The sequence below is a fragment of the Hyperoodon ampullatus genome, assembly GCF_949752795.1.
Source record: "Hyperoodon ampullatus genome assembly, chromosome: 14".
Classification (NCBI taxonomy): Eukaryota; Metazoa; Chordata; class Mammalia; order Artiodactyla; family Ziphiidae; genus Hyperoodon; species Hyperoodon ampullatus.
In genome coordinates this window covers 37,253,312-37,268,366 of record NC_136927.1, presented here as the reverse complement: position 1 = coordinate 37,268,366, position 15,055 = coordinate 37,253,312, and the positions used below count along the sequence as shown (strand labels likewise).

The 15,055-nt window shown below is 45.3% G+C and overlaps 1 protein-coding gene across 1 annotated transcript in view; it reads left to right on the top strand.

Annotated features, from left to right (window-relative positions):
• The window catches only part of GPR139 (G protein-coupled receptor 139), a gene marked incomplete at both ends in the record, with an annotated part of 40,292 nt that extends 26,135 nt beyond the window's left edge, over window positions 1–14,157 (top strand). The window contains one exon of the mRNA XM_079718536.1: window positions 13,223–14,157. Coding sequence (XP_079574662.1) covers window positions 13,223–14,157 — 935 coding nt within the window. The remainder of the gene's footprint in view (window positions 1–13,222) is intronic.
• Between the last annotated feature and the right edge of the window lie 898 nt (window positions 14,158–15,055).

Here is a 15,055-nt window from a genome sequence, read left to right as displayed (position 1 = left end):
CTGGGAGCCTCTCCTTGTCTTGTGTGCCTGTTTAACCCCTGCCCACCTTTACCAAATGGGAGCTATGATACTATTTTTTTAATTATTTCTTTATTATTAACCGGCTCACTTTGCAGATCTGGAAACTGAGGCTCTGAGAAGGGGAGGGGCTTGTCCAGGAACACACAAGCAACTATGTGAGAACTCAGCCTAACCCGAGGGGTCTCCTAACAAAAATGGAAAGGCTAAAGATGCTTTCTTTTTTCTTTCACAGTTTTATTGAGATATGATTGACATACATCACTGTGTAAGCTTAACATATACAGCATGATGATTTGACTTACATATATTGTGAAATGATCACCACAAAAAGTTTAGTTGGCATCCATCATCTCACAGAGATACAAGAAAAAGCAGAAAGGGAAACAAAAATGTTTTCCTTGTGATGAGGACCCTTAGGGTTTACTCTCTTAACAACTTTCATCGGTAACATACAGCAGCATGAAGGACACTTTCACTGACCGAGTGTGAGAAACAAATCAGAGGTCTTTTCTACAGCCAGTTCTCCCATCCTCAAGAACTACACCAGGAGAAGCCCCACCTAGATGTGCGGGCGCTGCTTCGCCTGCACCAGGCCTTTGCCTGGTTCAGTTTGTCACCTTCACAGGACTGGTCATCACACTCACAGACAATAACTGTGACTACTTATACTGCACACTCTCCCTGGGCCAGGCGCTGTGCTAAGAGCTTTGTGTGTGTGTGTGTGAGATTCCCTCTAATCCTCACAACAGCCCTCTGAACTGGACACCATCGTTACTCCCATTTTATTGATTTTTCCTTGCGTTTACTTGCCCAAGAGTGCCAGCAAGAAATGTGCAGATGTGGGGTGTTAACTCAGCTCCTCCAGACTTCAAAATTCATGCCTCTCACTTTAAGGAGCCTGTCCTTTCTGATAACTCTTTTGTTCTGTGTTTGCTGGAGAGCCACCTCAAGCCCTGCCCCCATCTATCTCTGTGACAAACCCCCAGAGCTGAAAAAACACAGTCGCATCCATCACTTAGTACAAAACTTGACCCAGAATGGCACCATCAAGTGCTTTCCGAATGCTTCTTTGACTTACCAGCTGTGCTGTTTTGGACAGGTGGCTAAACCTTTCTGAATATTAGTTTTTCCTCATTTGTAAAATGGAGATGAGAGCCTACATTCTGCTTGCACTGTCATCTCCTTAAATATTTCTTTAAGTCAGTTCACTTTTTTGATAAAGTTATTTTATAAACAGGCTTTTATCACTATCCTAAATGGAAAAATAACATTCCTCTAATACCATTTAAACTAAATGTATAACTTTGAAAGTAAAAATGTTCATCAGCAAATCTCATAAAATCATCTCATCTATACAGAGCCACCCAGCACACAGTAGGTGCTCAGTGTACGGTAGTCATAAGAAAATGAAGCTTGTCTATTTACAATAACCCGGAGATGGAAACAACCTAAGTGTCCATCATCCGATGAATGGGTAAAGAAGATGTGGCACATATATACAATGGAATATTACTCAGCCATAAAAAGAAACGAAATTGAGCTATTTGTAATGAGGTGGATAGACCTAGAGTCTGTCATACACAGTGAAGTAAGTCAGAAAGAGAAAGACAAATACCGTATGCTAACACATATATATGGAATTTGAGGGAAAAAAATGTCATGAAGAACCTAGGGGTAAAACAGGAATAAAGACACAGACCTACTTGAGAATGGACTTGAGGATATTGGGAGGGGGAAGGGTAAGCTGTGACAAAGCGAGAGAGAGGCATGGACATATATACACTACCAAACGTAAGGTAGATAGCTAGTGGGAAGCAGCCGCATAGCACAGGGAGATCAGCTCGGTGCTTTGTGACCGCCTGGAGGGGTGGGATAGGGAGGGTGGGAGGGAGGGAGACGCAAGAGGGAAGGGATATGGGAACAGATGTATATGTATAACTGATTCACTTTGTTATAAAGCAGAAACTAATACACCATTGTGAAGCAATTATACTCCAATAAAGTTGTAAAAAAAAAAAGAAAATGAAGCTTGGCATTGAGAAGTATGGTTTGGAAACTTCTGAGTCTGTTGGCCGACTTGAATGTGGTTTCCCAGTTGAGAATCTAGTTGCTGTCATGCTTACCCAAAGAAGCTGAGCCTAGTCAAAAAGCCAGAAGCAATTTTACTGTCAAGAGAAGGCCAACTGATTGGCCTGTAGCCTAGAGGATGACTCACTTCTCCCCATTGCCCTGAGTCAGACTGCCCTGGGGTGGCAGCCATCTTAGCTCTTGCTGACTACTCAACCACAAGGGCAGGCTTGCTAGGTCTCAGCTAGTCCTGGTCTATACTGGAAAACACTACTTTATTAAGTTCTGGGAAAACTGCACCATGTATCCAGGTCCCAAGACTTCCTTGTGGCAAATCCACAGCATTTCTTCCACCAAGGCAGGCATCACCAATTCATTGCAGCACTGCTAAACCCGGGTGTGGTTTTGGAATAACTTTCAACATGGCGCCCAGCAGCCCCTACCAGTCAATTGAAGAGTAAACATTTTTGTCATCCCTGCCTCAGGCTATGCTATCACCCTGGGCAGGAGATCCTAGAAAGGGAGATTCAAAGAAAGGAGGAAACACCAATCCTAGCTTTGAAAAGGATCCACTCAAGTGCTAAATGTGGTGACAAGTAGGGTCTCCACAAAAAAATAACAGTGAAGGTCATGATAGTAAAGCTACAAAGAAAATTAAAGAGCTATCAAATAAGAACTAAAATTTTAAAAGAACAAAAGCTGTTTCAGAGAATGCAAGAAACAACTGAGTTATCATATAGTAATGGCTCTTAAGGGTATAGTTCCATAGATAAAGACCAATGTTTTTCTCCACCAAGCAGAGAAAAATAGAGGGGGGTTGTTGGTGGGATAGAGCTGCAGCTAGAGGAATTGGGAATGAAGAATTTCCAGATAAGGTGACAGGACTATAGTGCCTGGAATGATCCATGGAGGTAAACGAGAATCTGCCATGGATTCCTTGAGAGCTCAGACTCTCCTATTCAGCTCTGCTTCCAGCAAAGTGTCTGGTCTCTAGCTCAATAATTGTCGCTGAACTGAACTGGCCAGGTGTGAAAAGTAAAAAAACTAACACTTACAGAGTGCTCACCATGTGCCAGGGGCTGTACTAAGCATTTTACACATGTTATTTCCTCTACAACCTATGAGGGTGCTATTTATATTGATGCTGATTTCACAGATGTAGGAATTGAGGTTCAGGGAGATTAATCACTACACTTCACAACCTCTTCCAGCTATGATAGGTTCTTTTTTTCCTTTTTTTAATTCAAGTGAGAATTTTTTAAATTATTATTATTTTTTTGGCTGTGTTGGATCTTCATTGCTGCGCGGGGGCTTTCTCTAGTTGCGGCGAGCGGGGGCTACTCTTTGTTGCGGTGCGTGGGCTTCTCATTGCGGTGGCTTCTCTTGTTGTGGAGCACAGGCTTTAGGCGTGTGGGCTCAGTAGTTGTGGCTCATGGACCCTAGAGCACAGGCTCAGTAATTGTGGTGCACGGGCTTAGTTCCTCCGCAGCATGTGGGATCTTCCCGGACCAGGGCTCGAACCTGTGTCCCCTGCATTGGCAGGTGGATTCTTAACCACTGCACTACCAGGGAAGTCCTACGATAGGTTCTTATGTACTTGGATATGTGAGGTGAAGTTCACCCTGCAAAGAGCAAAAAGAACAAATGGCCCTTCAGAGCCCTTCCAGGAATCTGGAAGCTATCCCTCAGGGATTCCCTTCCCGTGAGCTGGGGCCCCACTGCCTGACCTCCACCCCACTAGTTCACAGTCAGTTTTGTGCCCCTAATAGCCAACTTCAGCAAGTACATTCCACATTCCCTGGCTTCTGCCCTGGAGCAAGTGGAACAATGGGAAACAAGGTTGGCCACTGGCCAGCGGGCAGTGCCTGGGGTTGGGACCACATGGACGGACAGCTGCCCTTGGGAAACCCTTCCCTGCTCCTCTCCTAGAAGCCCTCAGGGCACAACCACCTGAAGACCTCCTGGCACCATCCACAGAGGTCAAAAAGACTGAACACCAAAAGTCTCGTCAGCATCATCTCCCCCCATCCCCTGCTGGAGACAAGAGATCTTAATAATGCTGATGGGGTAGCAAAGGCCCGGGGGGCATGGGAGGCTGAGTCAGTCAGCAAATGCATAAGACCAGGGCATGTGGGAGTAGGTTAGGGCATAGTCATCATCCTTGGGTTCCGTGGCTCCTTCTTTGGGGAAGGGAGAGAGCATCTAGAGGGGAACCAGTCAAAGAGCAGTGAAGGAGCTGTTAGGGACTGGACAGCTGAGAGCTCCTAACCTGAGAGGACGCAGCACAGAGGCACCAACGTCTGTGTGGGGAAATGGGGAGGGGCAAGGGTGGCTTCTTGGGGAGGGAGCCAACCTTGGCCTGGGTGAGCTCTCGAGAATACCTGGGGCAGAGTGGAGCAGAACCCAAGGTCCCCTCCCTGTGGGCCTCGTTAAGGAGAAAAAGGCATTCAGGGAGCACCCCCCCGAAGGGGTGCTAGAATTGTCCTTCAGGCTCAGCTGGGGGCAGACAAGGCACCAAGGCACACGTTGTCCGGGGTGGGACAGGGGCAGCCTCCAAGCTGAGCGCCGTCCTGCCGCCAGGTCAAGCCCCCAGGTAGCGCACACCATGGATCTGCTCGGCCAGCACCTGGCCCTGCCCTTGAGGTGCCGCAGGGGTCAGGCTGAGCTTTCAGGTCCTTTCTGGTGCCCACCAGGAGGATGTACACCTCAGGGCAGTGGTGACACACTTCCGGATGCCACTTGTGCCGCACGTTCTCTGGCAGTGGAGCCATAGATGACAAAGACGTTGGGCTGAGGGTGGGAGAGTGGGCGAGACGGTCGTGCTCCTGGCCCCGCGTCCCACAGGTTCGGGCTCACCGTGCACCACTCAGGTGCACTTCGGGCACTGTAATCGTCGAACGCCGCGGGGGTGGACTCCTTGGGGGAGGCATCAGCTGTGTAGCAGAGGAGCCCCATCACCTACCACCACTCGCTTGATGCTCTGCATGGTGGGTGCAGCTGCCGCGTCGAGGCAATGCCTCCCTCCCCCTCTGGCCCCTCTGGACGCAGCGACCTGGTGTCCTGCCCACCACCGGGGAGCTGGGGCAGCAGCAGCGGCTTGGTTCAGGGTTCCAGGGCCAGCACCAGCATCTTATTTCCCCTTTATCTCCCCTTGCTCCAAGATCCCTCTGAGACCTGTAGTGGAGCTGGTAACAGTAAGGGAGATGACAGCCCTCAAGAGCAATGCCCCATCACCCAATTCAGTCCCAACTCCCCAGCTGATCTAAACAAGGGCAGTGATCACTTCTTGCCTGCGAGGCTTAGAAATTGCTTTTCCTAAAAATCTGTCCTTGAGGCACCTTCCAGCAGCCATATAAATAACACCACTGGAATGGCTCACAATGTCAGGGGTCGTCATGTGTCTGTAGGACATGAGGGCTGACTCTTCTAGTACAAAAGATAGGCACCTTGAAGGAGGGAGGGATGCATTTAAGTCACAGGGGATGGTGGCTGAAAGGGGTGAATTGCTCTCTTTTTGGAAATTCATGAAAATATAATTTAGGATGCAGAGAAAGAGGATTTGCAGAAGGTAACGCCAGGAATTTAATCAGCCCAGATACACAACTCTTTGTTCTTTTCAAAGACCTGTGTGGACCAAACAGCTGTGGTGTCAGTGGCCTGCTCTTGTCCACGTAACTGCCACTGTAGTCAGAAAGTGCTTCTTGGTGTCTAAACTAAATCTTTTTGTAGCGTCACCTTGAGCTCTTTCCCTTCTTACAAATTCTATTAGCTTCCTTTAAGAAGAAAGGAGGGAGAAAGGGAGGGAGGGAGAGAGGGGAGAGAGAGGAAGGGAAAGAATGTGTTACCCTTTAAGCCAGCATTTCTACTTTTGAGAATTTATTCTACAGAAATATTCAAAGATGTTTAATGAAGCTCTGCGGTGGCCAAAATAATAAAAATAAAACAAAATAAAATAAGTAATGTCCAGCCATAAGTGAATATTTCACGAATATAATTGACATAGGAAAAAATCCATGATTTATTTCTAATTGATAAAAAAACCAACTTGGGCATGTGGGAGTAGGTTAGGGCATATTCATCGTCCTTGGGTTCCATGGCTCCTTCTTTGGGGAAGGGAGAGAGCATCTAGAGGGGAACCAGTCAAAGAGCAGTGAGGGAGCTGTTAGGGACTGGACAGCTGAGAGCTGTCCAAAACCACATGCTGCGGAGCAACTAAGCCCGTGTGCCAAAACTACTGAGCCTGCGCTCTAGAGCCCACGAGCCACAACTACTGAGCCCACATGCCACAACTACAGAAGCCCACACGCCTAGACCCCGTGCTCTGCAACAAGAGAAGCCACCGTAATGAGAAGCCTGCACACCGCAACGAAGACCCAACGAAGCCAAAAATAAATAAATAGATTAAAGTTTTTAAAAAGGAAAATAAAAAACCAACTTGCACAACAGTATTAGTGTATGATCTCATTTTGTGGTGATAATCATAGTACTAACTATATTTATAATTATAGGCATATAAATATCCTAGAGATACAAACACCAAATGGTTAATAAACCTCTGTTCTGGTTGCAGCATTGCAAACCACCCTGAAACTTAGAGGCTTAATACAGCCATTTAGGATTATTTGTCCTGGTTCTTAGGCTGACTGGGCTCAGCCGGATGGCTCTTGCTTAGGGTCTCTCACAGTGGCAGCCGCAGGGCACTGGGACTGCAGTTATTTGAGGGTTCCTTGGAGCTGGACATCCAAGAGCGCTCACTCACATGACAGACACATGACACAGACACAGACACATGACAGACAGTTGATGTTGGTTGTCGGCTACGAGCTCACCTGGGGCTTTCAACCAGAGTCCCTACACATGACATCTCCATGTGGCTTGGCCTTCTCACAGCTGGGTTCCAAGATGGAGCATCCCAAAGCAGGTATTCAAAAGGCCCACTTACAACCTGGTCATGCAGTGTCACTCCCACAATAGTCTATTGGTTGAAAGTGAGTCACAGGGACTTCCCTGGTGACGCAGTGGTTAAAAATCCGCCTGCTAATGTAGGGGACACGGGTTTGAGCCCTGGTCCAGCCTTGGATGGGGGAAAGTCCCACGTGCCATGGAGCAACTAAGCCCATGTACCACAACTACCAAGCCCGCATACCACAGCTACTGAAGCCCGCAAGCCTAGAGCCCGTGCTCTGCAACAAGAGAAGCCACCAGAGAAGTCACCGCAATGAGAAGCCCGTGCACCGCAACGAAGAGTAGCCCCCGCTCACTGTAACTAGAGAAAGCCCATGCACAGCAACAAAGACCCAACGCAGCCAAAAGTAAATAAATAAATTTATTTTTTTAAAAAAAGTGAATCACAGGACAAGCTCCAATTCAAGGGGAGGAGACTACACAACGCACGAATACCAGGAGGTATGGTTTTAGAAGCATTGACATTTTTTTGTGTGTGTGTGTGGTACGCGGGCCTCTCACTGCTGTGGCCTCTCCCGTTGCGGAGCACAGGCTCCGAATGCGCAGGCCCAGCGGCCATGGCTCACGGGCCCAGCCGCTCCGCGGCATGTGGGATCTTCCCGGACCAGGGCACGAACCCGTGTCCCCTGCATCAGTGGGCGGACTCTCAACCACTGAGCCACCAGGGAAGCCCAGAAGCATTGACATTTTGATCATGAAGTTCACGTGGACTTGCTTGGATGGGATTGGTTGGTTTTCCATACAACAGATTCTTGGGCCTGTTACTTTGAGAAAAAAGCTGAGAAATGGAGTTTCAGGTGGTGATGACTTGGGTTTCTTTGCTTATTCACCCTTTATAAATACACACAGACCCTGTCAACACCACTCCTTTTCTTTGGGGAAAAAACTATCACAGTGGAAATGAAAGGATTTTTCAATGTAGGGAATTATAGCAAATGCCAACCTTGAGAGTTGAAAATTCTACCTTCTCATTTCTTTTTCAGAAAATCAATACACAGGCATTGTTCCATTCCCCTCTGGGCCTCTGTGGCTCACACATCTCTCTCATCCCAAGGATGTTCTAAGTGTTCTTGATATTGCCTTGGGAGCAAATCGACCTGCACGAAAGAAATGGGAAACTCAATGCTGCGGGTTAGTTTCTCGAGAGATGCAATTACTAGAAACTTAAGGAAATTTCAAACATGAATAGCTGGAAATTTAATTTGGAGTTGATGACTTGCCTGACTTAAAGCATTAATTAGATGGAGATGGAATATTTTTGAAGAGTTTGGATATGGAAAATTTTTAGCAACACATTACAAACAGGGTTTGATGAGGAAGTAAGAGATGGTGGTGAAAAGTGATTCTCCACAGAATATATAGAGTCAACCCTCTGTATCCGTGGATGCGGAACCCACGGGGACAGAGAGCCATCTGTACTCTACAATTTTATTTAAGGGGCTTGAGCATCCGCAGATTTTGGTATCAGAGGAGGGTCCTGGAAGCAATACCCTGCAGGTACTAAAGGATGACTGTGTAACATTTTTTCTGGGGCGACCCCAGCATTTATTCATTCCTACCCCCCTTATAAGCTGGGGAGCAGAACAGGGACATGAGAGAGTGTGTGGGCATTGTTTAATGAATGGAAAAAAGAGGTTCTGAGAAATGATGGCACTTTCCTAAGTCAGGGGCAACTGAGAGAACAGGAATCACTTTCCTCCGGCTGGAAACAAAGTGGAACTTGATATGCCATAAAGTCAGAGAGAGCTGGAGTCAACTTCAGGCTCTCCCACTTACTCAGTTTGTGGCTATGGACAGATAACCTAAAAATCCAAGCCTCAGTTTCCTCCCCTGTAAAATAGGGATGATAATAGGACTGATGAGAGTCCTTTCAGTTCCATGAATACCAAGTTCTTTCCTAACTCAGAGCCTTTGCACGTGCCATTCCCCCTGCTTAGAGTTCTTTTCTCATGGATCTTTTTTTTTTTTTGCGGTACGCAGGCCTCTCACCGCTGCAGCCTCTCCCGTTGCGGAGCACAGGCTCCGGACGCGCAGGCCCAGCGGCCACGGCCCACGGGCCCAGCCGCTCCGCGGCATGCGGGATCCTCCCCGACCGGGCACGAACCCGTGTCCTCTGCATCGGCAGGTGGTCTCTCAACCACTGCGCCACCAGGGAAGCCCTCTCACGGATCTTTTTATGGCAGAACTCCTCTCCTCATCCTTAAGTGAACTCAAATGTCCAATCTAAAAAACAACACCCCCCAACAATTTGTCTCATCCCTTGGTTTTATTCTGTATAGCATCGCTATCTGAAATTCTGTTGTACATTTTTGTATTTATGTGTTGTCTCTCTCACCCACTATACTATAAGCCCCATGATAAAAGGGAACTTGTCCATTTTGTTAATTCCTGCATCTCCAGCACCTCATACAGTGCCTGACACATAGTAAATGCCCCGTTAATAATTGCTGAATGAGTGGATTCTCAGTCAAGAGCTAACATTCATTGAGAACTTACCACATGCCAGATACTGTTCTAACCACTTTATAAAAATTATCTCACTTAATCCTCAGAATAACCCTATTAAACCTGTTTTATAAAAAAGGAAACTATGGCACAGCGGGATTGAATAAATTTGCCCAAAGCCAAAGAGTCAATAAATAATAGAGCCAGGACTGAACCCCATGCAGCCTGGCCCCAAACTCCACATTCTAAATCACTGTGCTCTGATGCTCTTGGCTTGATGGGAAAGCATCAGACCTGGTTTTTTTGTTTTTTTGTTTTTTAACATCTTTATTGGAGTATAATTGCTTTACAATAGTGTGTTAGTTTCTGCTTTACAACAAAGTGAATCAGTTATATATATACATATATTCCCATATCTCTTCCCTCTTGAGTCTCCCTCCTTTCCACCCTCCCTATCCCCCCCTCTAGGTGGTCACAAAGCACCGAGCTGATCTCCCTGTGCTATGCGGCTGGTTTTACAGTTTGAGTTCCATGAAACTCTGACTGTCAGGTCGGAATAGCCTAAATTTTGACCCATAACCTCCTCCAAAGCCTTTGCCCTTCATTCTGTATCTATGCACCTGTGGCTCATGTATCACTGTTTGTATTCTTGTTTGTCTCTTTAATACTCAGCCCCTTGCATGCTGTTTCTACACTCTCTGAGTGGAGACTCTGAATGTCTACAATACCAATTTGTATCCATCTTGGGCCCATGTACACAGAAGGAAGATGCTAGATGTTTTCTGAAAGGATTTCTAAATGAAAAAGGCATTTTCGAACACTTTTCAACAGGCTGTTTAATAAAAGAGAGCTATGAAGTACAAAAATGTATACAAAGCAAGTAGAAATCAATATGAGTATTCCTTGCCTTAATAAACTCAACTCTTCATGCTTTCCCCACCTCATGGCCTTTGCACATGCTGTTTCCTTTGCTTGAAACACTTTCTCCAACCACCTTTTTTGCCTATTTATCTCCTACTGGGTCTCCAAATTTCAGCTTGGACATCACTTCCTCAGTAAAGATTCTTCTGATCACTAATAGCACTTACTAGAGCTTCCATTTACACATTTTCTTCTGTGATTCCTCGGTTGATGCTTTTCTTGCATAATAAACTCTAAGCTCCATGAACGTAAGATGGACCATGCCTATTTTGTTCAATATCTCCTTCCAGGGCATAGCTCATAGTAGGTATGGGAAAACACTGTTGAATGCATAAGTAAACTTTTGAAATTTCAGGATTAAGAATATAAAGAATTTTTCTTTAATGGACCTCTTTTCTTAGGTACTGACTTAAAGTAAAATTTACTCATAATTTTTCTTTATTGTGCACGGTGTAACATACTCACATGGTACCCTCACCCCCGCTTAGAAGTACTGATATTGCTGAGTGGTTTAAAGCATGGGTGTTGAATGTTCTAAACCACTGGGAATGAATACTGGATAATTAATATAATTGGTACCTTAACTCTCCACCACTTCAAAATGTTATTTCAAAGTGCTTTGAGCAAGAACAAGAACAGCACAGACTTAAACAAATAAACACACAAAAAAACCTGACAGTGCCAAGTAATGAGAGGTTATGGAGCAACTGGAACTCTCATACTCTACTGTTGGGAGTGCAGACTAGTAAAACCACTTTACAATTCAGCAATTCAGCAATATCTGGTAACGATGAAGATGCACATATTCTAAAACATAATAAACACCCTTCTACATATGTATATACTACCTGAGAAAAACTCTGACACATAGCTACTTCTCATGGAGAGTCATATCAAGGTATTAACTATAGCAGTTTATAACAGCAAAATCCTAAAAGCAATTTAAATGTGTATATATATATATACACATATACACATATACACACATAGATGTCTATATAGTATATGTGTATATATACACACATATAGACAGCTAGATGTATATGTCTACATAATATGTGTATATATACATATATAGACACGTGTGTATATGTATAAATATGTCTATGTATATATGAATAAATAAATTGCAATAAGGTTATTAATGGAATTGCTCTATAATTGTTAAGATGAGTGAAATAAATCTACATGTATCAAAAAAAAGAGGTCTCAAAAGCAACTTGTGTGAAAAAAAGCAGCATGTAGAGTGGCAGGTTCTGTATAAAAGAAAGTTAAGAGTATGCACACGTGGCCCTGAAGACCACAGCACTGTGGCTGCCTCTGGCAGGGAAAGGGGGAAGGGAAATGATGGGCTGGAACAATTTCAAAGAAGACTTCAACTGCATCTATAGTGTCGTTTCTTTATTTAAAAAGAACTAAAGCATGTGTGGCAAAGTGTTAAAATTTGTTTAACCTGAGTGATGAATACACCAGGGTGTGCATATTAAAGACATTTTCACATGTGAACTATTGTGAAATAATTTTAAAGGCACATGCGAGAAAGAGAGCCCTGGATTCCAGCTCTGCCACTGCACTTCAGACAGGGGACATAAATTCTCTCAGACCCTTGTTTGCAAACTAGGATTAATCATGTTCAAATTTCAGGCTTGGTTGTGACTTAATGAGAATAAATGCGTAGAATGACTTCCAGATGTTATCCATTGGGATATCATTTTAGAGTGAGTCCCTAATGACTTTCCAGATGTATCTTATTCAGAGAGATATTTGTTTTTTTTTTAAAACTGATCAGAATTATTTGGATGCATTCCAAAACAATTCTGACCCCCAGAAAAATAATCTATTGCTACTATTTTTGCAAAACCTATATACACACATATTATACAGACATGCATAAGCACAGATTTTATTAACTATGATTGCCCTGTGGGAGGGGTATTTGGGTGGTTGCAGAATAAGAGTGGAAGGAAATTTTACTTTTCTATTAACTTTAATTATGTACCATGTGTACCTAATCTAAAAATAAATATAATTTATTTTTAAATTAATCTAAAGGTCATGATCTTCTCCATTCCTTCAATTCTGAACCCACTTAAAAAAGAAAGGTCTTGGGGCTTCCCTGGTGGCGCAGTGGTTGAGAGTCCGCCTGCCGATGCAGGGGACATGGGTTCGTGCCCCGGTCCGGGAGGATCCCACGTGCCGCGGAGCGGCTGGGCCCGTGAGCCATGGCTGCTGAGCCTGCGCGTCTGGAGCCTGTGCTCCGCGGCGGGAGGGGCCACGGCAGTGAGAGGCCCGCGTACCACAAAAAAAAAAGGTCTTAAAATCCTTAAAGTTCTAAAGGTTCTTAAGAGGTTATATAGTCCAGTGTCCTACTTGAGCACAGGAAACAGGAAATGCCATCCCAGCCCCATATTCTCCATGCAGTCAGACAAAAGAAAGAGCACAGGATTGAGGGTTAGAGGATCCGGGTTTGGTCCCTGTCACCATGAAGGACTAACTCTGTGGCTCTAAGTGAGCTCCTTAAGTTCTCTGAGACCCAGTTTCATTTCTGAAGTGAGGACAATGGCAGCACCACTGTCATGACTGTGAGGGACAAATTAAGTACAATGTGAAGATGAAACTTTGTCAAAATAGTATCCAGATGTTTGTATGAGGTGCGATTGCAGTGCAGAGATTGTCCCTCAAGAGCATGGGTTCAGTCCCTTTGATTTCCATGGGAGTGCCTGATACACTATGCCTGGGGGCCCCTAGTAGCCAATAAAGTCATCTTGCTTCAGATGTAAACCAGATTCTCTTCTCTCCACAGCAAATATCCTAACCGTGATCATCCTCTCTCAGCTGGTGGCTAGGAGACAGAAGTCCTCCTACAACTATCTCTTGGCACTTGCTGCTGCTGACATCTTGGTCCTCTTTTTCATTGTGTTCGTGGACTTCCTGTTGGAAGATTTCGTCTTGAATATGCAGATGCCTCAGGTTCCCGACAAGATCATAGAAGTACTGGAATTCTCATCCATCCACACCTCAATTTGGATTACTGTTCCATTAACCATTGACCGGTATATTGCGGTCTGCCACCCGCTCAAGTACCACACGGTCTCCTACCCAGCCCGCACCCGGAAAGTCATTGTAAGTGTTTATGTCACCTGCTTCCTGACCAGCATCCCCTACTATTGGTGGCCCAACATCTGGACTGAAGACTACATCAGCACCTCCGTGCATCATGTCCTTATCTGGATTCACTGCTTCACTGTGTACTTGGTGCCCTGTTCCATCTTCTTCATCTTGAACTCAATCATTGTATACAAGCTCAGGCGGAAGAGCAATTTTCGCCTCCGTGGCTACTCCACAGGGAAAACCACTGCCATCTTGTTTACCATTACCTCCATCTTTGCCACACTCTGGGCCCCACGTATCATCATGATCCTCTACCACCTCTATGGGGCACCCATCCAGAACCGCTGGCTGATGCACATTATGTCCGACATTGCCAACATGCTGGCCCTTCTGAACACGGCCATCAACTTCTTCCTCTATTGCTTCATCAGCAAGCGGTTCCGCAAAATGGCGGCTGCTACCCTCAAGGCCTTCTTCAAGTGCCAGAAGCAACCGATACAGTTCTACACCAACCATAACTTTTCCATAACAAGTAGCCCTTGGATCTCGCCGGCCAACTCACACTGTATCAAGATGCTGGTGTACCAGTATGACAAAAATGGAAAACCTATAAAGGTATCCCCATGACCTCATAGGTTTGGCACCCAGTGTCTCTGCATAATCCATTTCCAGATGGGAATGTGGCCCATCCTATGGCTAAACAGCTCTCCTTAAGAGTGCTAACCTGATTTCCTGTCTCCACAGATTGAGCAACTCTCAGACTGGTAGATGAGGAAAGATGGAGGAGAAGAAGGAAAAGCATGAATCTTGTTTTCATTTATGCATTCATTTCTACCAAGTCATGCTGACAGCAAAATTTCCTACCAGTTTGAAGATGTCATTGGAGGCTGTGTCATTATCCTGTGGCCTGTAAGGACACACAGTTGAGAAATAGTCTATGACTTAGCCTTGGCACCATCCACAGTCACTGGAAACTGCTCATTTATGTGACACATCAAGCCACAGTTGCACATAGCTGAGCCCACACTCTTCTTCCAAGAGCTGAGGTCATCCATCATTTCCCTGTGCTGTTACCAGCAGCTAACGATGCTGACCAATTTGGGAATTTTCCAAGGTGCCCTTTGTCCTAGTGAGGGTTTTGGTCTTAAAGTGGCCCTGGCACCCCAATCTGTAGAATGAGATTCTGGGGGCAGGGGAGGATTGGATCTTGCTCAAACTCTTCACAGCTTCTGTGAAAAGGCTCCTAACCAACATAACCACGACACTCAGACCTGGGGTCTAAGATGCAGCCTTTCTATTTGCCCTTATGTATAGGTTTTAACTAGCTCCTCCAAAACAAAGACCCTGCCTGGTGTGTGGGGATATAGGAGGAGTCCTTGAGCCCAGAAAAACAAAAAAAATAAGCCCACTCTTGCCATTGTTTCAATCCATCCTTGTGTCAGCTGTGTACGGTCTCCTTACTCAAATAGCTTCTTGTTGCGGTGCCACTCAAGCTTCCTGGAGAAGCCTTTGTGTGTAGAGTTGC